The following is a 25,954-nucleotide window of genomic DNA, read 5'->3' on the forward strand; positions in this document are numbered from 1 at the left end:
AAACAAGTCATAGGAGAAAAGTAGTACGCACACATAATAGCCAGGAAAATGACAGACTGGATTACTATATACAGAAATCACAAGATACTCTTTGTTCCAGAAGAACAAAATACTATTATTATTATTCGAAAAGAAGAATTGCTGAATGGAGCAATTAGCTCCTGTTTCTTATTTAAGACTTCTCTATTGTCTTCCCCAACTGGACATAAAACTATTTATAAATACAGTTGAAGTTCAGGTTTCCAATTATTACTTTACAGTAACTCCATCTGCAGAATATTCCTTCATTTTTGTAACAAGAATGTGACTGGAATATGCAATGAGATTGTTTTAAAACTTGACTACTGTCACTGTTTATCATATCTCTATCTTCTGCTGACTCAGTAAGAGGAAACACAATCATATAAAGGTGATTTAAAATAAGAAAGAGAGATGTATTTATTTTAATTGTCTCCTTTATATAATTGAATAAACATATACACACTTATATATGCATGGATTTTAAACTATAATTCTGTGTAAGCTTAATCGAAAGAAAACTGTAAGTGTACCATGTAAGAACGTTTTCAGACTAAGAGGTAGGAATAGCCTCTCCACTCATTGTTTCGATGATATTAAGTATTTACCCAATATATGAATATATGTTCTAAAATTTTCATTAACAAAAGTAAGCACAGGCAGAGAACATCCATTTACCACCCAGAGAAATGCATAAAGCCTGAAACAATGAAAACTATCTGGTTTATGATTTTCTTGTTTCAAAAGTTGATCTTTCTATGCCCCCACTTTTCTTTCAATTTGCAAAAAAGAATCTGAAAAGGAGAAATGTTAGCTGAAGATAATGATTTTGACATAGAAGGACCTCATCTTACTGAGAACTGCAAATGCTTCTCTTGCTCTTCCGGTGGGAATAAAGCAAAAAGATAACATGGATTCTAGGCCTTCCAAGAACAAAATGCAGTACAATAACCATGCTCAGGCCCAGGAAAGGCGGTGTCAAAACAGTACAGAAAGGAATCAATGAGATTTAAACTACTGATGAGGGAGGGATATTTTGCTTTCTTGCCTTTAAAGTCAAGCATGAAGAAATGAGCACTAACAACTACAGTACCCAAATATTAGAATTTGCAGTCATATCTGAGATACGAGATATGGCAACAGACGTGTGATCTGGAAGTCCATGTTATGCATTAACTTGAAAATAAGATCATCAAAGAAAACTCTTCTGAAATTTATTAATACTTTTATTGGTACAGTCTCGGACTTTTAAGGTGTTAGTAATCATATATCTAAATTGATTTGATGGTGAGACTTCCAAAGAAAACAAAATAGAGAGCAAAAATATATACAGTTTTCAACCACTGAATAAATTTACAATAAGAAAATAAGTAGAAAAAGTGGGGGAAGAAATTAAATTACCTGAAAAATGTAGCATAACACACCAAATGCTGCATAGAATGGCTATAAATGACTCTGCAGAATGGGTATAATTTCTTGTGTCACAGTGACATGTACAGATGCAGACAGTTCTTTATGCATGTTTTGAAAGTCAGAAAGTCAGTTATAAATATTTCTGCTCTAATTTGTGGCTAAACATATTAATTAAATGTTTTGTATGCTATTCACAAAACTTCACTGCTACCAGTTACATGATGATAATCATCTGCCAGATGCTGAAACATGCACCTGATTAAAAACCTGGTTTGGCAGAACTCAGCTCCAGTTGAAAAGCAGGATAATAGGCAATAACAGGCGGCAATAATAGGCTAAGATACTCTGATGCAAAGTGTATTCACTGTCACTTCAGCTGCCAGAATGTTTGCACTGCTTTTCTATTTTATATCAATGAAGGCAGATAAGTGAGTAGATGAGGCATTAAGCTAATCTGTCCTTTCTCTGTTCTGATTCCACTTCACTTCCTTTTCTGACTTTTTCTAGGACAAACACCTGCTTCCTTAACTTCTTTCTTCACCTGGATAGCCTTACTTGAAATCCAAAGCTGCTCATATACACATAAGAGCACACTACAAAGGTCAGCTATGCATGGGAACACTCTCATCTCTAGTGAGGAAGCATCAAACTAACCGGACTCTGCTTCTAAATACACCTGATTATCATTCAACCTGAGGTCACGCAGTGTCAATCACAAATCTAGTCTCAGTATTTAAATAACTGAAATGTGAAAAGTGAACCTAAATTACCTGGTAGACTAGTAGAGAGTCTAAAAACTTAAACCCAGAGATAAATCCAACATAACTGCAACAGAGGGAAAAAGAAATCTTTAATACTCTGACTGCATAAAAATTGGAAGATACAAGAGTTGCTTGCATTTTGTCATACTAAGAAAAGGAAAGAGACTCTCAATACAATTATGTTGCTTGTATAGCTTGCCTGGATAAAAATTAGTCAGATGAAAGTAAAGAATGGGTATTGAATGCATGTCCTGACATACAACAGAAAGTCAGCATATTACCTGACCGTGTTAAGGGTAAGCAAGTTGAAAGGGACAATATTGCTGGACATAAAGAATTTTAGGTGACGTCAGAACAAGTACTGCAGTCTGACAGCTGTTCACATTCTGTGCACAGAAAGAATGTGATAGTAGATGTTCTGTTCAGGGAAAAAAAAACTACAGGAGGAAGCAATGTTGAAAATATTTCACAGGTTGTGTCAGCTCTGGGGGGACTCCCAGCTTCTGTCAATTTCTCAGTGGAGGCTTTCACCAGCTTTGAGAACTTTAAAAATAAATATTTCTCCACAATCTTCTTTTTCCATTATCTCATTAAGCTGATGTACTCATAAAAGAGCCCTTCATCCCCAGTGGCATGGAAAGCACTGGGGATGATGTCAGACAGTAGAAATTTGTTTGATGAACTTTCTGCACTTATCGGTCTAGACTGATTCTCACTCAGTTAAACAGAATGGATTTTAATTATGCTACAGACTCAAGAAAGATTATGGCAAGAAAATCATTGTATGGGTCAGAAAAAATCTTTTTAAAAAACTCTGATAATTTTGCTCTGCTGCAGATAGATAATGCAGGATACTTGATTTCAGTGGTCATTCTTGATTAGAAATTGAGAATATAAATGTACAAGTTACCACAGACCCATTCTGTCTCCATGTTCAGTGGACACTCAAGGGTTGACAATATCCATAAAGATTCTATAACACTGATACAGCTTTTATGCCTAAGACTGCTGCATACAGGACTGCGTCACAACTAATGCAAATGTATTTTTGTTGTGATGATAAAGAAAGAAGTATTATATTTTTAAGTTATATTTTTATCTCTGGAGGAGTCTCTAACATCACTGCTGAAGGCTTTCCTTTTACCTTTCCTCCAAGGAAGTGTCTCCAGTTTTCATTTATTCTTGGCATCTATGCTACTATTAACAAGGCAGCAGCACCTATAGAAATCCCCCTTCTATGGGACGCAGGTGTGAACAGCAATCAAATGTGTGAAAGAAAGATGTAATGCACAGTGATAAAGCTAAAACTCAACAATACAGCTACTGAATTTGAAGATGCTTAATCCCTTAGATATTTTTTTGCAATGACATGAAAAGGAAAAAGTCCTGGAAAAATCTAACAAAGACAATGATTTATGAGTAACTAAAAAAAAAAAAAAAAAAAATCCATACCTTTATATCATTTTACTGATTATAAGGTAAACATATCTAGGATTCACTAAGAAAAGTATAGAATGTACATATTGCTATTGTACTCCTTCCTTGTAGATATCATTTATGATATCATTTTCAGCTTTGGACAACTTTTAAAGAAATGCAGATTATTGTCATGCTTAAACTGTAACAAACAAAAAATTATTTTGTTATTTAAATATAAAATATGAATAATACATGACACTTCAGGTGAAACAAATGGGTAACTTGACAGATGTATTCAAAACTATTAATTCTTGTAAGATGTCTAAGTAGGGTGATTTCAAACTGTCTTAACTAGTGATAGGGTGTAAGGTCTCAGCAGCAGAAGTGAAAAAAGAGAGGTAAACAGAATAAAGTATCTAAAATCATTCTGCTGAAAGAGTAGCAGGCGTATGGAACAAGCTGTTTAGTAAGACAGCTGATTCAGATAGCATAAGTAAGCTTAAGAGACAGCTAGATGTTTTTATGCAGAAAGTGGCTGGGAATTCACACTAAGAGGATATATGGTTCAGATAACTAAAATGGAACATACTTATTTTAACTCAAAAATTACTATCCTGATAAATTTTAGAAGATTGGGGTTTTCCCTCCTTTCTGTCCATTAAGGCCAAGTGATGAGCTTTTGTAAGCACTTCATAATACGTAATTTGCATTTTCTTTCCCGTTTGTGTAAACATTTACAATCACCACCAGACAGAACTTGTTACCTGGAGATATTTTCCTTGAAATCAAATGTTTTAATAGTGAAATTACTGAGGTTTTATCATATCTTGCTTTCACTAGTTTAAAGCAAATTGTATCCGTAACAACAGTGTTTGGAATTACATACAGAGGATGTCAAACTCAAACTTAACTAATTTTTAAATTCAGAATCTCAAGATCCTGATTTCATGGCTCATTTTCCAAAAAATGCCAGAAGATTTAATAATTAATACTGTTCTAATAGCAGAAGTTAAACTATTTTAAATATCTTTAAACAGCAATAATCAAGACTGAAACTCTGCCACAAAATAGTGAATTGCCATTCCTGTGTACAGCCCAGAATGATGACAAAACCACAGCTTCTGATACTGCTTCAGGCACTGCCAGAGACCACTGTTTCTAGCGAGCTGTCCATCTCCTTTTCCTGGAAAACACTTCTTCTCTGCAGAAAATGCAATTCTTTTTTTAATCCTAATCACTTATACTGCATTTCTCACCCACCTTAAACTTGGCTTATGAGTAGAGAAAGCAGTTTTGTTAATAATCTTTCAAAAGAGAAAAGTTACTTTGGGCTGAGAACCCTAAGCATACTAAGCTCAATGACAGGTGATCATTGATTTCATTGGGAACACCACATTGCACCACATTTGTTACTCCAATGTTCTGTAACCCCATAAGGTGCTCTCTACAGGTTGTTTTCTTAATAGCCAATGATTTCATTACAGCACACTTGAGTTGGAAGAGCTCATACAAGTAAACAAATGGACGTTACTGCCATTTGTAATTATATTATGGAAAAAAAAAAAAAATAAAAAAAGAAGTAGTTCATCTCTCAAGCCTCATTCTCTCTTTTTTTTTTTCTCATCACGGAAATTCACATAAACACCTGCTGCAGCAGTTCAGTGGCTGACGAAACTTAACATATGTTTAATAAGAATATGAGTAATTCATATTAGTTGTTTTGTGATGAATAAGGCCTTTCATCTAGATATAGATAAGTGCAAACCTGCATATAACTCTTTGAATTATAATGAAAATAAGCAACATGATTGGCTTAATCTGCTTACTAAATTTTTTTATATTTTTGACAGGAACTGGACTTGATGGTGTTGGAGAAAGTGCAATATTATGAACTCAACCACACAGTCCTCTTAAAAAAAAAAAAAAAAAAAAAAAAACAAAAAAACCCAAAAACCAACAAACCAAATAAATAGAAAATCCAGAGACTTCGTCTTTTTCTTACACAAAACTGAAAAAAAAAAATAGACAGACACTCAAACAACTTCTTAAAAAAAAAAAAAAAGAAGTCAAGTACTGCATCTTTACACAGATCAATGTCCAATTATAAGTAGAGAGTTGCTGTGGCAAAAAGTCACTGAAATATAATCTTTCTGGCATTTATCACTTGGAAAATAAGGTCATATATGAGGTCAACCTTCAAAAGCATACACAAAAAATTATACTGCAGCATTCTAAGTACAGCAAAAATTATATTGCAATCTCAACATGATCAGAAAAATTAAGTTAAACATATATTTATAGCATGACTGTACTACAGATCAGACTAGTTAAGAGGCAAAAAAACCTATGTCCAATTAATCAACAAGTCATAAAAATCCTATATTTCTGCTAAATTATAAATATAACTTCTTATTATTTTAATATTAATTAAATTATTTATCTTTTAATTGCTTTAACACCGAATCATCTTCCCCACAAATAACTAAAATAGCAGTAGACATACAATACATGCAAAATTAATTCAGTGGTGTGCTTCTTAATTGCTTACAGCCTAGAAACAAAACACAGACAAACACAGAATTGGAGTACTCAGTTTGTCTGGTGTTTTCAGAAAAATAAGTGTCTCTTTTGAAATAAAAGACCTCATAATTAGATAAAAAACATCTGGAAAAAAAAATTACTTAGACACAGAGTCTGAGGAAATAAACATGCTTTTTTGTCAGAATGAATGATTTCAGAGAGTGCTGTCATTATCCTGATATAAGTCATTTGAGCTGTTCACAGACACTCATGTTTATTACTTTCACAGGATGTGAATGAAAATGTACAGAAAATCAGACTATATTATTTTACACGTCACACTATTATTAATTGTGAAATCAACATTACAAATAGTAAAATACATCCATGAAATGAAAACAACTTCTGAACCATTTTTACTCATCTGATATTCCGAGCCTCTTTTCCTCTTCTCCAGACTCTGTGAGGAATGTAAATAACTGTCATCTTTTTTTTGTCGTTTTTTTTTTTTGCAGTCACACCTAGTTTGAATTTCCAAATCACACTTTAGCAGAAGGACTGTGTATAACATATCACAGGCAATGCCAGTAGAGATAAAGTATATTCTAATCATTTTAGAAAAGTACTAATTTTTTTTCCTCTTTTTTTTTTTTTCTAATGTACTTTGGATACTTGCAGTTTCATTTCATGTTCATTCTGAAAGATACTGAGAGTTCTTTGCTTTGGGCTACCTACGAGATTTACTTTTTTTTTTTTTCCTGATAGTATTATCAGTGGCCTATTCCTTGATAAACTACAACTGCAATACTAATAGGTTTATAATGACAGCTTAAACTTTATGCTTTTGTAAGCATTGGAGGCTTCACTCACCTTGTTCAAGTGGCTGGCTTTTAGTTGAAGTAGTTTTCATCTTGAGTGCCTCCCTAACAGACATGTCACAGCAGGAGCCTTTGTTAGTGTCTTGGTCACTGTCAGCCTGATCACTGTCCCCATGCCCGCTGTCCCTCAAGCTGGCTCTTTCTGGATCCTTGAACGTGGAGCTACTGAAATATACATTTAAAAAAAAAAAAAAAAAAAAAAAGAAAGAAAAATAAAAGAAAAAAGAAAAAAGAGAGAGAGATATAGTTGTATTTACTTGTTCTGAGTTGAATTGTACTCTCTGGCAAAGCAATTTTGACAAGAATGCAAATGGGGAAGCCGAGAAAGTTATTTAATAGGCCTTACCTTTGAACAAACTGCTGCCTGCTGCCCATGTAATTGGGCTCTGCGGGAAAATTGTCTGTCTGTGAAAGAGAAGGAAAAAAATACGTATAGTTGTACACTGGACAAATCTCCTGCAGAGCAACAAGATTTCCTAGAGGAGAAATGATTAATAATTCAAAAATTCCCTTAATCTTCAGATTTGTACAATTTAATTAGATTGGAAAAGGCTGGCATGTAATTATGTGCTCAGAACAATTAAATGATTCCGGTCCACAAATTACCTGCTAAAGTAAACAATGAGGCTCCAACAAGTGGCATTCTCTATTAGTAACTTGACAGATGACACTGTTTATGTTTTTTCATTAGTTAGATATTAAGACTGATGGTTATTGAAAAATGAGAGAAAAAATTACTTTTGCATATTACAAAAGTGAATTATTCAATAATTCTAATTTTTAATCATAATTACATCATCTAATGGGATTCAGAACCCTTTACTGCTGTGATACAATTTCATATATTGCTATATTACTCTTGAATTTAAAAAAAAAAAGAAAAATCAAGAAAATTTACAGTTGGTTAGCTGTGGTTTTTAAAAATGCTACTGGAAAAGTGCATGCATGAAAATATTTAGATTTTCTCTCTTTAATTTTCATCAGTATTAATAGCTTTATCAGAATAATGAGAACCACACATGCAGACAAAAATATTAAATGATAGTTGCAGATAAGTAGTTTTTAAAAGAAGATATTTTCATTAAGTCTATCATGAGTGTATTTTTAGCAACATGAGCTAAGTAGCTGTAGAAGCAGAAGTATTTCTGTAAGTATTTACAGCATCCAGACCAACATGGAGTCCTGCCAAAGGGATCTGAATTCCCCTTGTATCATCAGCTGAAGTTCTTTGGGAGGAAGAGAGACTGCATCTTTCACAAAACTCTACATACTGTACATTCACACACGTCACTTCTTGCAGCTGACCTAGTGACAGAGCTTCTACTGTTTTCTGCATCACTTCATGTCACATCACCCTTCTTTGCAGCAGCTATGAGTCTTGCAACAGCATCTAGCATATCAGTATCAGTAACACAGGCATTTAATGAAGCAAAAGGCCCAAGGTAAGGTTTAATGTTACACAAGTGTTTCTACTGGTCTCTCAGATATTTGGTTTTCCGTGCCACTCTTCATTCCCCCTTTTTTTTTTTTTTTTTTTTTTTTCAGCTTTTTTTTTGTTTTATAGGTTAGGTGGTAACCAGAAATATTTGCTGTTTCTTGTATGGTTGTATTCTTGGAGCTTGGAAAAGAAGCATGAAGTTACATCTGGAATTTAACAGTCATTGCTGTTTGCAACAAAAAATACATAGTCACTTGCCAGTCTCAACGTACATGTGAAACAAATGTTCTCATGTGCATGGATACCTTGTTTGATTTAAGAAAGGGACAGAAGATAAATAATTATCTTCTCTTCAGCATGTATAAGGTCAATTAATAGTGTACTTTCTTGTTCCTAATTAAACTTTTGGTTCAAGAATTAGGATTGTAACACAAACTGTGGTCATATTTTAAAGTTGTTTCTAATTTAACATATGGAGTATATACATTTTTGTAATGACATCATATATGTCATTACAAAAAATAATCTGATGCTTTATCATTGAATTATCTTTTATGATAAACAGTACACCAGAATCAGGTTTTGCTCATCTGTTTACAGTGTATAACATAAAGCACCTATACCTATAATTCTAAATAATTTTTTTTCATATCAAAATTGCACATAACTTGGAAATCCTAATTTGGGTGTCTGAGTTCAACTAGAGACTTGTTCTTTAGCAGCATTATCGAAAGATTGGCATATGAAAGTTCTTAAATACTGCCTGAGGAATCAAACAATATGCCATATTAGAGAAAGAGAATTCTGAAGATCTGGGATATCAAACTCGTCAGTGTTGTGTCACTGCTTTTCCAAGACAGTGTTTCAGAAGCTGATGATTTCAGCTACAGGTATCCAAATTTTTTAAAATCTGGCCACTTCAATTAACAGTGCAGTTTAATGCTTTGGGCTCAAGACCAGACAAGATCCTGGTCTTAGTGTAGGCAATTAGAATAAAAGCTTGTCTTAACTTTTAACACATGTTTCAAGTTATAAAAACAAGTATTTGAAACAACAACAACAAAAAAACCAAATCAAAACAACAGAAAAAAGGAGAAAATGAAGGCATAAAAGTATTTCAGCATTCTTATATGTAATCTTTTAAATGTAGCACATGATATTTCGGAAGCAGCCTGAATACTTCTGTTTATTCTTTTCTTGTGACAAAATGTAAGACAACATCTCTCTTGTGTGCAGCGAATCTACCTCATGTATATACACATATAATCATCATGACACTCACAGAGCCCAGTACTTCTCAACACAAATAAACCTTTATAATTGCAGAACTCACGTCTGTTTTCTAGATCTAATATCTCAAATAGATGCCTACGAAAACTGACCTTATGCTTTTACTTATGTAAGACGCCTGCCTCTTCCTAAACACAGCTGCTACTAGAATCAACATTTCCATTTTTCATGTAATGGTAAGGCAAAATGCCTGCTATGAACTTCCTTTTCATAAATTCTATTCTATTGGAAAAGTCAGACTTTTGCCCTGGAATTAATTGTAGCACCTCCTTAAAGATGCTGCTAAGAACTTGTCTAAAAGTTGGACCACAGTAAGAACTGGTCATAATTTTTGTTTCTGTATTTTCATAGTAAAAAAAAAAACCAACAAAAAAGCATTTTGCACACCCTGGACTAGCCAAGTCATAAATTTTGAAAATAGAAATGATGACGACATCTTAGCTGTCATCCTATAAATGAGAGCTGCTTCTGAGAAATTCAGTATTTATGGTAATCATTAATGACCTTTAACTTGATACTAGTTTGACCAATTTCCTTCATATTGTACTTTGCAACAATACAAAAAGTTGGGCTCCATGTTACAGTGGGTTCACTGCTGCAAAAGAACAAATGTAAATACTTGATAACTATATACAGTAACTACATACAACCACAGGGCTCAACTGAATGCTTTTCCTTTTGCTCTCAAAGCACTAAACCTTCTCTTACGAACTATGGAAGTATGATGTTGTAACAGTATACTCCAAAATACAGGCAGCATGTTATTATCTATACAAAAATTGGGATAATAAGAAACACTTAATTTTAAGGCTAGGCAGTTTAGAAGAATCTTAGAAGGGCAAGCCTCACAACGGCTTACAGAGGGATGAATGTCTAACTCCCTTAAACACTTTTTTTTTAATCCCATTTGAAGTGAGAGGTCATATACTTAAAATTTTTACACCTTAACATCTATGGAAGTGACATTACACGTTCCAGCTCATGCATTAATCATACCTCTTTACACTGCATAGCAGTAACTCTAAGAAATGAGTGCTACTTTAAGAATCTATCAACAGCAAATAAACCCTCTCTTCTCCTCCAGGTATACAGCCCCTTCTAGGAAATCAAAACCACTGTGCTCTCTATTTGCCTCCAGTTTTAAAGTAGGTTTCAGTTCACCTGCTGGCAACAATCTAAAATTTAGTCACATATCCCAAGACAATTAGCTAAGATAACTCTATAATTCAACCCATTTTGGGCATTGAGTTTTAGGTACACACTGTTCCTGGAAATTACTTTCACCAAAAACTATTGGAAAATCTAAATGACCAGAGAGATGTTCAGTGTAACAGCTAAAGCTTAGTAAGATGCATCATATCAGAAGTGATTTACATAGAATTAAAATATCCTAATAAATAACCAAAAATTACTCAAATTCCAGCACTGGTAATGTCCTGAAGAACAAAATTAAGCAAGCACCATCCTCACCCTCCTTCAAGAAATGCTCCAGAAACGATCTAGCTCTAAGAATAATGGATTTAAACATCAAAGACATGTTTTCTCTCTGCAATTCAAGGCTGAGGGCTGGAGTATAAATTAGGTCACCTGCTACTAAAACAGAAGCTTTTCAGTAGGAAGAAAACATACTAGGACAAAAGGTCTCTACAGCTGAGGCAAAAGTAAAACTGTCCACTGCCCTGGTTAGACAATAGAGAATTAAAGTCTGTGATGTCATTCACATATGTCCATAGCTCCAATAGAGAAGAGCTCCCGGTATTATGGTTCATTTTCACAGATTAATGGAACCAGTCTCTCCAGTGAGCGTATGTTGTTAAACCATTCAACAGATATACTTTTTAGCAGTTGCTACAGTGGCTACTTAAAAATACTTTCTTCCATCTATCTGTCCTTATACATGACCATAGCATAAATATGAATGTTTAGGAACACTGCCATTACTGTGATGTTGCAGAAAAAATCCTGAGGAATTCTGTACATAGTTTTAGTACAGCTTTCTCAGAAAGATGAATCTCCTAAAAAATGTAATTTTGAAAGAGATCAGAATGCATATAAACCTTTTAAAATCTGCCAAAATTTAAAAAAGAAAGTACCTTACAGTTTGATCATGTTACCTTTTTTGTCAGAAAGTTGAACAGAAAAAATGTTAAAGGACAGGCAAATTAAATCTGTGCAAATTACACTTTTACTGGTATGGAGTTTCAGATGTGACAATATGATTGATTTAGTCTAATAATGTAACTTGGAAAATTATTTACTGGCTAGTGTTTGCATATACAACTTGTAGAACATCCTTCAAGTGCTATCATCAACTGTCTATAAAACCATTCATTCTATTACATGTGTTAGAGCTTGCACAGGGGCCTAGATAATTTACAATTTTTGCTAAGTATTCCCTTCATATGGTGAATTTGAAATACTGAATTTTATAAATTTGAAATAGAGACATTCAGAAGTTTGAAAGTCAACTGTTAAGGTTCTACTAATTAATTATAGAATGGATATGATTTCCAAAAGTGTTATTTAGAAAAAAGGAAAATGAAAAACTAAGGCAAAAAACCCAGAGTACCAGAAACAAATTCCTCGCAGGATCTATTAACCTTATATATTCTCTTAAGAGAAAAAAATATAAAATATGTGAAAATAACATTTTGAACCAGCCTCAGAAAAGCATTATGCAATGAATTATGGGGAGTATTTTTAGCAGTGGGATATGTTAATCTCTTTTCCTTTTTCTTTTTCCATAAATTCGTGTTCACAAAGTGTTTGTGTTTACTTCTGCTGAAATGCTTTGGTATTTTTATAAATGAAAAGGAATCCCACTGTGTATTTGCACACATACATTTTTTTAAAAAAAAAGAAAAAAATATCAGGATTAAAATTACAGCCCCATATTAAACAGATTTTAGGCATTCTACTACTGCTTAGTAAGACAACAGTAGAGGACTTGATAGGGTTTCTGCTTTGGAGAAGTCATATAAAAAGCAGGCTGGTTATTAAAACTTAGAGTTTTTTAACTACTTCCTTTTTCTCTTTTTAATCAAAAATTTTGTTACACCACAATTCTGGAGCTTTCTACTACTCTTTGGTGTTTTTTATACTGTTTGAATAAAATGAGAGAAAATAAAAGAAAAAGTTTTCAATTTGACACATCAGTCTCTTAAAAAAATATAATTAAAAAAACCAAAATCAACATAACTGAAAAGATGAAAAAAGTAAGATAGAATAAGATGGGGAGAGAGAGAGAGAAATGTAATACTTAAGTGTTCTTGACAAATTATGCCCAGATATAATTGTCATATTAGAGAAAGATGCATTTTAAATTATAAAAAAAGTCAGACATTAATCAGATTTATGAGTACTAGATTACTAGAATATTCATAATTTTTTTCTCAGAATTGCAAGAACAAGTATCACATTTTGAGAAATGATTCAATGCAACTCCATTTTAGGAGGTGTTCATACATGGAACTATAATAAAGCAAAATGTCTCTGCTGACTTTAATTATTTTTAATTAAAAATTAAATGCAAAAATCAAATGAAACATCTCTCCCCTTTGCCAGACTGCCATTTACTATCTAGCTCAAGCATCTTCTGTGTCTTTTCTTGAAAACCTTAATTCCAAGTAGTCTGCCTTCCCCCATGAAACAAAAATCTTATATAATAGCAATCACTTCTGAAGGCAAAAGAACTCTATTTTGCCAAATCTAGTTTTGAAAGAAAAGACAATTGCCTTTATTTTGTTAGGAACAGTTTGTCAATATGGTACAGTTTTTCACAAAAACTCCTCAGTATAAGACTGCCAGTGAGTGTATATACTTAGCCTGAAACAGCAGTTTTTCATTGCACAAGACTTACTTCATTAAGAAATTTCGTTAGCCCAATAGCAAACAAACCCACAAAAAACAACCAACCAAAAAAAAAAAAAACCAAAAAAAACCCCACACCCCCCAAAAATGGGCATAAACTTCTAATAAGTTATTTTACCTTTTTGAAAGACAAAATTAAATAAGCTGTATTAACAAATCCTGTCCTAATATGTGTTCTCCACTTCTATTGATAATAAGTGACAGGTACATGTTTGGGAAGTTTCACAGTTTCTGCAAAATGCGTATTTTGATGTTAAAAGACCTGCAGTGTGTTTATGTGAATTTCTGACATATGTAACATTCTTCAAAAGCACACTAAAAACACAGGGCAACAAAAGCAGTCAGATACACAAGGCAGTATCATTCACCAGGCTGCTGTACTCTTTACTGGAGGGTGTTGGTGGCTCATGTTTTCTCTTTCTCTTGACTGAGAAAAACAAAACTGTGAGCAAAACTGAAAAAGGTCTTCGGCTATTCAGTCAAATGATCTGAGTGACTTCTGAAAAGTGAAGCTCTGGGAACGGAGACTGCCATCCTTTCCTGTAAGTGAAGGAGTACAGATTCTCACGATGATAAATGCCTAGTCCATGTACTATCTTCTCTTAGCAAGTACCATAGTTGTTACCAAAACAAATTGTCATTCATTTATTGCTTAAGCTTTCACGCTAAGGTATTCTAGGTATTTCAGTTGTTTGTACCACTGGCTTAATTAAAACAATTATTTCTTAAACTTTTAAAAGAGTTTACTCTTCAATGCGAAAGACACAAAAGAAGCTTAGACTGAAGGGATGTAATACAGTGCAAGTATTAGAATGCACAGGGCCCCATGGAGCTTCTTCTCACCTGATGGCTGCACCAAGCCTGAAGACTGAAGCAACTAAAAAGGTCACCATAGAAGTATATATTTTTAAGTGACCCTGGTAAAAAAGTAGAATTAAAAGACACTCAGAAGAAGGGATGGGACCAGACCTGATCAAATTTTCTGATACAAAATATTGAAGTACTTCAGGAACTAGTTTGCCTCTGTTGTTGGGGAACTCATCTTAATAAAAACCCTCAACTCCTCTGCCAGAGCAGATGTGTTTATGGACAAACTTGTCTCTGGGGACTAGGAAAATGTGTGGAAGCTGAAACCAAAAACTTTTTCTACTGAGAGGGTAATCAAGAAGGTTTTCTGGACCAAACTCAGATTGCTGTTTGCTTCACAATTGTTTCAGTTTTCTGAGCCTCATTTTATTTTGCACTCAAGAAACAAGAAATTTAAGTATCTAATGAAATTAACATGATCTGGGAAGAGAATGTGAAAAGTTGTCAAATGGGACTGGGAAAAAATAACTGCAATATGAGTTCTTCAGATGAACTACTTTTTGGAGAAGGTGCAAGATTAAAACTTAGAAAGTGGTGCCAAATATTACACCACAGAAAGAGCTAGAGCTGAAAGTACAATAGTTCTGCTTCTGCTATCATAACATCAATAAATAAACATAATGAAATTCATGACACATTATTGCATTGCTCTGTATTGCCTTTATTCATTTAAAAATGATAAACACTTAAAATAATTCACAACTTGTCAAATGCCAGTGAGCATTATGAACAGTTAGACTGGTGCTTTAAGAGGCATTTGTGAAGATGTTGCAAGAGAGCTTGATACAACTTATATCAAAGTAAAGATGGAAGTATGGGAAAACAGAATAACTACTTCACCTGAATCTGCTAGTGCAGTTGCATCCAATATATTTACACTGTTCGCCAATGATAGGTACTTACTGAAGCTACTCAGTCAATAGAAAACATATTAAGAACCTTCTGAAAGAGCTTCCCTGTCAATTAGGTTGCAGATACGTTCTATCGCTCCAGTTTTCCTGTCAATTTAATATACTGGATCATACTAACAGTACCGGCTTGTCAATAAGGAAAATCCAAATCCTATTAATGGAGTTATACTGCCAATATAATCGGCTTCCTATTTATCGAGCTCCCCAGTATATGGGAAAGCTGTGAAATGGGATTATAAGGTTAGGTTACATACATCTGTCTCTATATTACATAAACATTTCAGGAATTGTATCCTATTCTGTAAAGAAACACCTGTAATAACTTTTTTCCATTACATAAACTTCAGATGACAGAATAGTATAATTGTTTACCATTGCTGAGAAAACATTAAATCACCCTAATTTATCACATTGTTTCCTGCTTGCTCTAAGTAATGCTGTAATTTTATAGGACAGTCTACTTGCGTGCCACACATATAAAACTAAGTAAGAGATGTATGCACTGCACCCCACCCGCACAAGACAATATCTGTTCCGAAAAATAAAAGGAAAGAGATAAAACACATTTTAGAAACAAAATATTAAGGATTCCTCAGTTTCGTAATGTGCTGCGTAATCTTGGTGGAATTGAAGCTTGTAAGTATAATACTAGTGTAACAGAAACCCCTGGAAATAATTAATAAGAGGTAGTAGCTCGTGCATAAAAAAATAGTAGAAGTTCAGCAAGTCTTCTATTTAATAAAAGCCTTAATGAAGTTGAACATTAGTTGCTTTTAACCATATTCAATATTAAATAACTACTTTGACTGGATTAGCAGAATATACAACAGACCATTAAACCTGATTATATTACCAAAAAAAAAAAAAAAAAAAAAAGTAATTGCATTAAAATGTACTGGGCATTCCCTTATCAAATTAACTCCCTAGGTCTAACATGAAAATATGGATTAAAAAAAAACCCCACCATGATCCAAAATAAAAGTTAAAGGTCAATGAATCAAGTTACCAATTATATTTTCTGGTAACAGATGGGTGCAATGAAACCTAATGATTGAATTTGAAATGCTTTAATGTACCTTTTATCTATGGTTCCCACCATGTTGAGTCTACCTTAGTATTCCTAACAAATATTATATTTACTGCATAACAGGCTCAACTAAAATTAGTTAACTAGAGTGAAATCTCCACATATCACAGAATCTAGGTTATTCTAAGAATACCATCCCATAAATGCAAAATAACAATACTTCTGGAAGTGTATCTTTGATAGTATTTGTAGGGTTTTATTTATTTTTCATTCCCATCTCTATGTTTAATGTGAAGTCTAGAAATAAAGACATTAAAATTAGAGGGAAACTTTAAAAAAAGTGCCTTGAAATTTAAGAAGATAATCAAAGTATTTGTTATAATTTCAATACTGGTTTTCTCCCCTTGTGTTTCTCCCCTTCTACCATTTTTTTCTGTAGGAAAACAACCTTTTCTTTCTTTCTTTTATGCACACAGATTCTACAATGCAATTGTTATCTCCTGGCATTTTATTTTTAATTTTGAGACATATCTGAAAGCTCTTACTCATCAGGAATTCCCAGTGAAATCAAAAACATAAGTTTTGTAGAATTTGTCCTATTCTTACCACTGCTTTTTTCCTAAGAGCAACACAGCACAAATGTTTTCTGAACAGGAAAGCTTATAAACACAGCAGTACTATATGGTGGAGAAGGAGATCAAATTGTGGCCTTTAACACTGACAAACTGTTTTGTACTCATAATATTTAGCAAGGGGAAACAGAGACACTGGGTATTTTAAAACTGTTAAGTTTGTGTTAACACCTCTCCACTACATTTACCTTCCTCTGTCCAACCCCTACTCTCACTAAAGGCAACAATAAAACTCCCACAAGCCATGACCTGAGGTCTGCTGAAATCAATGGATGTTTTCAAATTGGTTTCAATAGCCTTTGGATCGGTCTGCTTACTTCAATTAAGGGATAAGCAAGTCTTTTCATAGTGTGCTACATTCCCACAGATACATATGTTGTATGCTGAAGAAAGATGCATACAAACAGATTTGTAATGTCAGTGACAGGGAAAGGTGTTTAGACAGGCAGCAAACATTTTATGTGGCACAAGACTCCAGGTCTACGTTTCTTTAATACAGAGTGAAAAAAATTAGCATCAAAGATAGAGCAGGACTTGGTTCTGAAGACACACTGCCTGCACAGAAAACACTTAAAGAGGAACACTGAAGCTTTCTTCCTAGGTGACAGTCAGAACAGGGGTAAATCTAGATCACCTCCTTTCTTTTAAATCTGTAATCTCATCCCCTTTTCTTCCTACTGAAAAACAATGATTGCTTTAAAGACCTTAGGAACTAGGAAGAATATTACAGATGTTAAAACTTACATGATTACCTTCTGTCTAATTTCTTACTTAGGTCATGCAACTCTTTATTTCAACATTTTGTTAAAAATCCCCAACAAGGTATTCTATAAACATTTTGAGACACGATGCAAAGCCCTGTTTTCACATATATACCTTGGCATAATTATTTCCTCTTAGCATTAGAAAAAGACACACCAGAAAATATGCTGCCAAAATAATGGCTGAATTTATGACAGAATAGTAGATCATCAAACTTTACAACCTCACGTGCCTGTGCAAGGAGATTTTTAACTGTAAAATGGTGATGAGTTGATTTATTATTTGTGACATAGGATAAATAATTTAGGCTTGCACAAATATAACAAGAGGTTCTGTCCCTAAACATATTTTAAAGCCATAACAGTCATGCGTCTATGATTAGGCACCTCATAAAAAGGAAAGTTTGATCAAATACACCACGGATATAGTAGCAGTGGTCAAGTAGGTTTGGACAGAAAAAAATAAGGCCTTTCTGCTATACGGCTTTGTATACCCGTTCACAGCTCTGTCACTTCAGTGTTAACTGACTGCAATGTCTTCATACAGGACTTTGTAAGTTGATTCGGAATAAGCAAAAAAAAAGTTACCTTTCTCAATGGGATCACCTCATCTAGACCATAACACCCACTTATCTAAGGATCGCAACAGGTAATCTATAAACTCATAGATATTTAAAGGCTGACTTCGACCTGTAAATTCTTAAAAGCCTGGGTAAAAAAGTTCTGGATTACCTTTTTCATTACAGCTTGCCATATAGAGATTCTGAAATCAGATTTTGCTGTTAAAATGAAGAAGATGCACATAAGAAATGTTCTCTGCAAAGATTCCAGGATTATGAAAAGTCTCCATTCTGTTCCAAATCAGTAATGGTTTGTCAACATCTAGGACACTGCTGCAAGTTTCACCAGGGATAGAGAGACTGAACATGAATGCTAATATTTGACTGAGGGGTTAGTTACAATACAGTGATTAAATTATGGATTTTCTCTGTATCTAATTAGAAGGATGCTCACCCAGCTTGTGAGTACCTTTTTCAAAGTGGAATACATGGAGTGGCAACTGAAGGATGTATATATATATCTTATTTTTTTAGTTTTTATTTTTTAGTCATGATCTTTCAAAGAAAATACTTAACACAGCCTTCTCTAAATAATGTCCGCATCACAGAATTCCCCAAGCCAGCGTTTGGAAGCAGTGTGGGGAAATCTCTTTCAAAATTGGAAAAGAAATGAAAATACGACAGGTACAGTGCAAGAAATTCCAAATAAAAACTCATGCAAGGGCAGGGGGGGAAATAACTTTTAAAGACTGTTCACACTGCTCTTCCTGAATATTCAAACTGGATAATTGTAATACAGACTAATGCTGCTCCCTGCAGGTGGATCAGGCGCCCTCATGAAGCCACACCAACATCCAAGTTCACTGGAATTCAACATGGAGTTAGGGGCTTAGCTGATGAAAGTGATCTCTGGGAGTGGAGCATTTACATGCAATTATTCTACACATATGCCCTCAAAAATTGTTTTCATGTAGAAAAGCCCATTAAGAAATGAATTAAATTATTTCTATGGAATTTAATTTACATAATTTCAGGACCATCTTAACTTACTGGTGTTTGTTTCTAAATAAACACACCATTATATCACTGGGAATAAAACAAAAGCCATAAAATACTAAGGGATTGTGTATGGTCTTTGGTTCACATGCAACTACGTTAACTTCACCATAAAATCCTAGGACTGAGTAAACTTGATTTTTTTGGGTTTGTTTAAATCTTCTCCGGCATAGAGTAATAAAACACAAAATGCTATTCCAAAATATGCTAAGATTAAGATCCAACTCATTCATTTTCCATTAAAACAGGATTAGGATCTTACTCCTAGGACTTTGTACTATCAAACTTCAATGCTTTCCAAAGAAATGGTATAGAGTCCTATTCCTTTATAATAAGGCAGCTGCTTTAACCTGAACTACAGCAATAAACAGCACCAATATAATGATAATCCAAGCTACCAGCAACCTTGAGAATGTTCAGGGAAAAGACAAATACTGGCAGGAATTAATCTGCCATTTTCACACATCTGCCCAAGGGGGGTATTGTAATTGCAAAAATTTACTCTTAGACTGCTGAGACTCATAGCAATTATGTTTCTTTTTTAATAGAAATAGCCACAGGTAGTAATAAATTGGGTTTTGAGATGGGGAACTGGGCATGCATTCTAACCCAAATTGCGATGTAATTGTCTTTATTATAAAATACTATAGAAAACCTATGGCTCAAAATTTAAATCAGAAGAAAACCTTTCCTTTATTTAAAGTCTTCTCAAACAGCTGTTCTATATGTATGCCTATTTCTTCATTCACTGGTATTAGCAAGACCAGTATGACTTCAAGTATTTTATCCAAAGACCTTCGCTGGTGCTAACCAAAATCCCTGAATGTTACTTTTGCTTAATAGAAAAAGTTTTCTCTTGCTTTATTTTCATTCAAGTAAGGTAGACTAACAAGTAGGACAAAATCTGTAAATCCAGATACTTTTTTCTGAGGTTTCTTTGCCAGGGGATGAAGAAAAGAGTGCGTGTGGTCTATATATATTTTAAATTAACTGACATGAAAGTGTTCTCCAAAATTCTGGAACTCATTTGAAACAAATGAACACAGGAAAGCACTAAATATTAGTTATTTCATGCTTGAAGGAATTATTATTTCATTACTGTCACATTTTTACAATAATGAGACATATACTGTTGAGAAATACCAAATACAATCATGGCCAATAAATAAAAAATAATCCAAATATATCCAGTTAATTCTGCCCTTTGCAATACAATATCCTGTTAAACCTGGTAAGAAGCTACAGGTGGTTTAAACAGGAAAAAATACATTTACAGATTTAGACAAAACGAAGACTATGCATTAAAAAAAATAACATAAATATTTTTGTTTCCCCTCTTTTTCACCCAGTGGCTACAAAGCTGACTGATGTGGCTACAAGTCCTTGCCCTTGAGCTACAAAATGCAAATTATTTTAAGTTTTTTAATACCTAAAACACTGATGCAAGCAATTGAGTGCTGATTATTTTCATGTTTCACATGAGACAACTTCTATCTCCTTTTCATCATTACTCTCAATCCTGAAATCTGAAAACAGGATACACAGTTTTAAGCAAGAGATGTAGCTTTCACCATGAAGTGGAAAATAAGATCCTTCTTTACCTATACTCTTGCCTTGGGAAAAAAATGGCAACAATATTTGTCTCTAAAGTTTATGCTTTCTAGATTGCTGCAAAAGGTGTGTATTGACAGTATCTTCCAAAACACTGTTACACAGCTACCTACAGATCATACACAATACAAGGGGGAAAAAAAAAAAAAAAAAAAAAAAAGATGCAGATTGGTTGTTAATAATGCCTTTTATCCATCTAGATACTTCTTTTGGTTGTATGCTGCTCTCTTATCTATTTATCTCAACATAGGTATTCATACACACACATTGCCTGACTTATAGTCTAGAAATACAGTTTCTACTGCTTCATGGCTTCCATTTTTAAAAGGCTCTTAAATTTATTATTTCCCAAGCACTCTAAATTCCACTGTTTTCTTATTGTTATTTGATCCACTGACATGATGAAGAGATCAGAAAAGAACAAACTTGGAACTTTATAGCTGTGGCTGGATAATCTTGCTCATGATTATCAAAGCAGAATTGTTTTCATGATCTTAAAATCTGCATATCAAATTACACATGTCTATGTTAAAAAGCAAAAATTCCAAATATTCAGACATCAAGACTATCTCAATAGATTACTAGAGAATGCAGTTGGAGGCTAAGTGAAATGAACAGCTTTTGTAGCTTTGCCATGTTTGTAAAGCAAAGGAGAGAAGAAACAGGGAGCAGTTCAGCTACCCAGACTAACAGATTCTGGGCTGAATTCTGCACGTGCTTACGCTCATTGGCAACTCCACTCCTGTAAGTGATCCATTTAATTCAATGGCTCTATTGACCTAAATTAAAATATTCAGTGAATGAGTGTTCTAAGGATCATGCCTAAAAAGATATAATACTAATGCAATTATACATATATAAGATTTCACAGGCCTCAAAATTACTTACACATGGATTAAGAACATGACCCTGCCCTTTCTAGATTTGTGGAAAAACAGTCTTTTCCTCAGTACTGGTAGGAACAAAGCCTAAGTGCTGCATCTGAGGTGCATTACCAAAACAACACTTTTTTTTTTGTCACCTTTAAAATTTTACAGAATTCAAATATTTTCATTAAGACTTAATGAAAATTTGTTTAACCTATTTCAGCTCACTTTTTTTTTTTTTTTTTTTTGTAACTGAGCTGTAGCTAAACGATCTTAACCATAAGTGGTTGCTTAGCAATCAGCAAAGAATGGGACAGAAATGTAGTAAGTAAAGAAACTGACTGACATGTTCTGTGTTTGAATTATGGCATTCATTAAAAACAACAGAATAACACCAACAGAAGTTTAAAACAAAATTCTATTAATAAAAGAATACATATAACTGTCTTTAGGAACAAATTATGCATTTAAAAGCTAACAATTGTGATTCACATTGCTCTCCATAAAAAATCCTTTAGTTATTATTAAAATTACATTAAAATCCTTCAAATTCTGATTAAGCCATTATTTACCTTTTGTTTTTAATGCAATTGTCAAGTGTGCTTCCAATGATTTTAAAAACAGTATATATCTACAAAGCAAGCAAGAGTTTATACCTTTGAAGACTGAAATTGATTTTTAATGCACCAGCTTTCAAACACTACAAAGGCTGCTCTCTGCTGATAAAGACAGTAAACAAGAAATTGTCCTTTAAATGTCCCCTTTAATGTTTTTCTTTAATTAAAAACCAATCAAAACACATTGCAACACTAAAATATTTAAAAATAAGACATTAAAAATGTTTAAGGTTTTAGACACACAAAGCATTCAAACTAGAATGAAAACTTAAGGTGTTACTTTTGTTTACTTGTGTTAGTTTAGACTTTCTTTGCAGTGTAAACATTGTTAATCAAAAAAAATGAAAACACTTAAAAGTAGTTTACCACTGAACACAGCTATTTTTATTGAATAGAAATGTTAAAAATATGATGAAATGGAACTAGACATTATAGAAGTACTGAAGTAAAATACTTTTTTAATGTTTAGATTATTTTAATATATTCCTTTCCTCTAATCAAACCAAAGCCTATTTATGTAGATTAGTTACATCTACAGTCTCATTTATCCAACCTGTATTTATCCTTTGATCACAAAGCTTGTTAACTTAAATGGTCTTTTATTGTTATGATTCGTTTTCCCATAATTATGCAGTTCAACTCTTTGATTTTTTTTTTAATAAATATATGCAAACGCACCAATCATATTCAGCAGTGTTATGCTGGATGCTCAATGAACTGTAAGAGCCATTTCAATGCAATAAAACTACCTGGAAGTGTTCCAGGGCAAGGACTGCAAATACTAGTAATCATAGTGTCACTAGAACTAGTACAGGCAAATACAAGCGTGCTGCACATATATCAATAGACGATCTGAAACACTGCCTGAAACTAATTTCACATGCCTATCACTGCAAGAACTTACAATGCATCGATCAGAGGTCCCACCCACACAGCTGAAATTATGCATTTCTATCTGTAACAAGGCTTTTCCTTTCCACTTCACAGAGTCCTCCTTTGGTGTGCCGTGGAGACTGCAGCATGCAGCCACCCAGCAGGGGATAAGATGCAATTAGAAACTTTTCCATTGCATGTAAAAGTATTTTATGAACTGACATAACTCGTATCTGATACAAACATCACAAAGCCAGTAGACAGGTCCATGGCTAAAAGAAAATGCTGTTCATTTGAAGGATTTTACTTGTCTAGATCACTTATAGCATATTAAATTAAAAATGGATCAGCATGAGACTGATTGTCTTGAGGGGTGAATAAAGGAAATATCCCCTTATTGCAAAAAAGTGAGATGCAAATTGATCTTTGTGCTGTCCGTCTGTACAAGTAACACTAACAATTGGCTGAAACCATGCAGTTATATCTTTACATGTAGAGAGACTCTTCAATTTTGAAGACATATCAACAGATGAAAAAATGAGATATCTTCCCATCTCAAGCAAGTGAATTGCTCTTCTACTACCCTTTCTGCACAGGTAACACCACTAACTAGTGGAAACAATTCAGTAGAAGAAAGAGATGGTTCTTGTGTGACCTTAATAAACAGGAATAGTATCAGCAGCTTTTGGGATTTAGCTAGAAAATATGTGACTGCTCAAGGGGGTTATTTAGAGCACTGCCTCATACCCTAATTACAGGGACATTCACATGAATTTTCTTGTTCTCAAAAGTAGTACTTCATATTGTGTATTTTATCTAAAATGCTTAATAATTTATATATATTTCTTTTTCTTTCTCATAGGATTTACAGTAATTAATCCAGAATCTTCTTCTGTTAGAAAAATAAATAAAGAAATAAAATAAAATGCCTACAGCAGTCTAAAAACAGAGGTTGCACTAAAAATACCATGACAAATATATTACTAGGGCTTAAAACGAACCCTGGCTAAGATTTATGGCAGGCTCTACACTACTCCATTTCATGTCATCATATCAGTAAAAGCAGCAACTAGTTAATCTCCTTCTTGCCCCCTTAAAATCATAACAAATGAAACACTTAAGCTCCAAGAACTTTTCCCCAGAATCATTTTGTCACTCTCTTCCTAATATCTTTATACTTTTTTTCTTTTTAGGTAAAGCCTGCAGTCCCTTCAGAGTTCTTCTTGTTTCCTATATTTTGAATCTTTTAGCATTAATTTCACCACTTCTTCTTTTACAGCCAAAGTAGAAATACAGTTGAGAGTTTAAAGCTCTCAGACTGTCTGCTGCAAAAATTTGCCCCAACTGCCCTACTCTGACCTTTTGAAATCAAAGGATTGCTTCTATACTTATAAAGACAAAAACAGAGCTGTGTTTCTGCTCTGGTCAACAAATCATGGTTTAAGTTATTTTTACAGAAAATTCTTACCTGTTGGAAAATATTAGTACTAGTGTCAAAACGTCTTTTCTTTATACGTGCAGGCACTTATCAGTCTTGAAGAAGAAATTAGTGAAAAAGAATAAAAAAGTCAAGAAAAAAAAAAAACAAACCAACAACAAAAAACCAACAAACATTTGAAAACAAAATCCCCAACTGTTTCACAGCCAAATGTTGTGACTTGGAAAAAATATAATATTTAATGACATTTTTGCCTCGTTAGAGAAACCAGGTGATATCTATGCTTTCTTAATATCAAGTGATATTTGCTACAATTTTACACATACCTAGTTATAATTCTCCTTGTAACAATATTTGCTGAATTTTAAGGATAATATTATATTATGCGAATTCTCAAAAATATAGGAAAATATGTGAAAATGTGTGTTCATCAATACGTTCAATAGACTCTTTAATTTCTTCTTTTAGCTGTACACCAATTATACTAGGTTAACAGTTGGTCTTGAAGATCTTAAAGGTCTTTTCCAAACTAGGATCCTATGATTCTACATTACAGTTCACATGACAGTTATAAAATCTTCTAAATTCCATTTTCTTTAATTGCTTATGAAGAAGCTGTAAGAAAATATCACAAAAAGTTGAAATCTGAAAAAAAAGGACACAATCATACTATTCTTAGCTACACTCTGCAAGGCTGTTAGTCACAACTTACTCTTGAAGCACTGGAAACATCGATGAAGTCAAAATTATGCTGTTGACCAAAATATGAGTAAGAACAGGCCTTCATCAATGTGACAGGTAAGGAACAGAAAGCTGGCCAAATCTATTGTTAAAAGATAATTCTTTAAAGGATCAATCATCAAAATTGCACTGGTAATCACAAATTTGTGCTGATTTTCCCATTTAAAATTAGATAGCAGCAGCGAGCACCAAGGTGAGGAAAGCTCAGTCAACATTAAGAGCCATTGAGAGCTGTGATCCAGCAAATCCTGAATGACTTGCTTCATGTCTTTCATTGTAACTGCACTAAATTTCTTCCACTCTAACATTTTATAAACCAGCAAGTTTTATGGAGACATTATTATTCTTAATTTATTGGTTAATGAGAATTTCTTTTCTGGCAATATA

The 25,954-nt window shown here is 33.5% G+C and overlaps 1 protein-coding gene across 1 annotated transcript in view; it reads right to left on the reverse strand.

Annotated features, from left to right (window-relative positions):
- The window catches only part of PCDH17 (protocadherin 17), a gene marked incomplete at its 5' end in the record, with an annotated part of 91,040 nt that overhangs the window by 56,812 nt on the left and 8,274 nt on the right, over positions 1-25,954 (reverse strand). Inside the window, 2 exons of the mRNA XM_080613738.1 lie at positions 7,002-7,174; positions 7,356-7,414. Coding sequence (XP_080469864.1) covers positions 7,002-7,174; positions 7,356-7,414 — 232 coding nt within the window. The remainder of the gene's footprint in view (positions 1-7,001; positions 7,175-7,355; positions 7,415-25,954) is intronic.

This window comes from Psittacula echo (genome assembly GCF_963264785.1).
Source record: "Psittacula echo genome assembly, chromosome: 3".
NCBI classification, from domain to species: Eukaryota; Metazoa; Chordata; class Aves; order Psittaciformes; family Psittacidae; genus Psittacula; species Psittacula echo.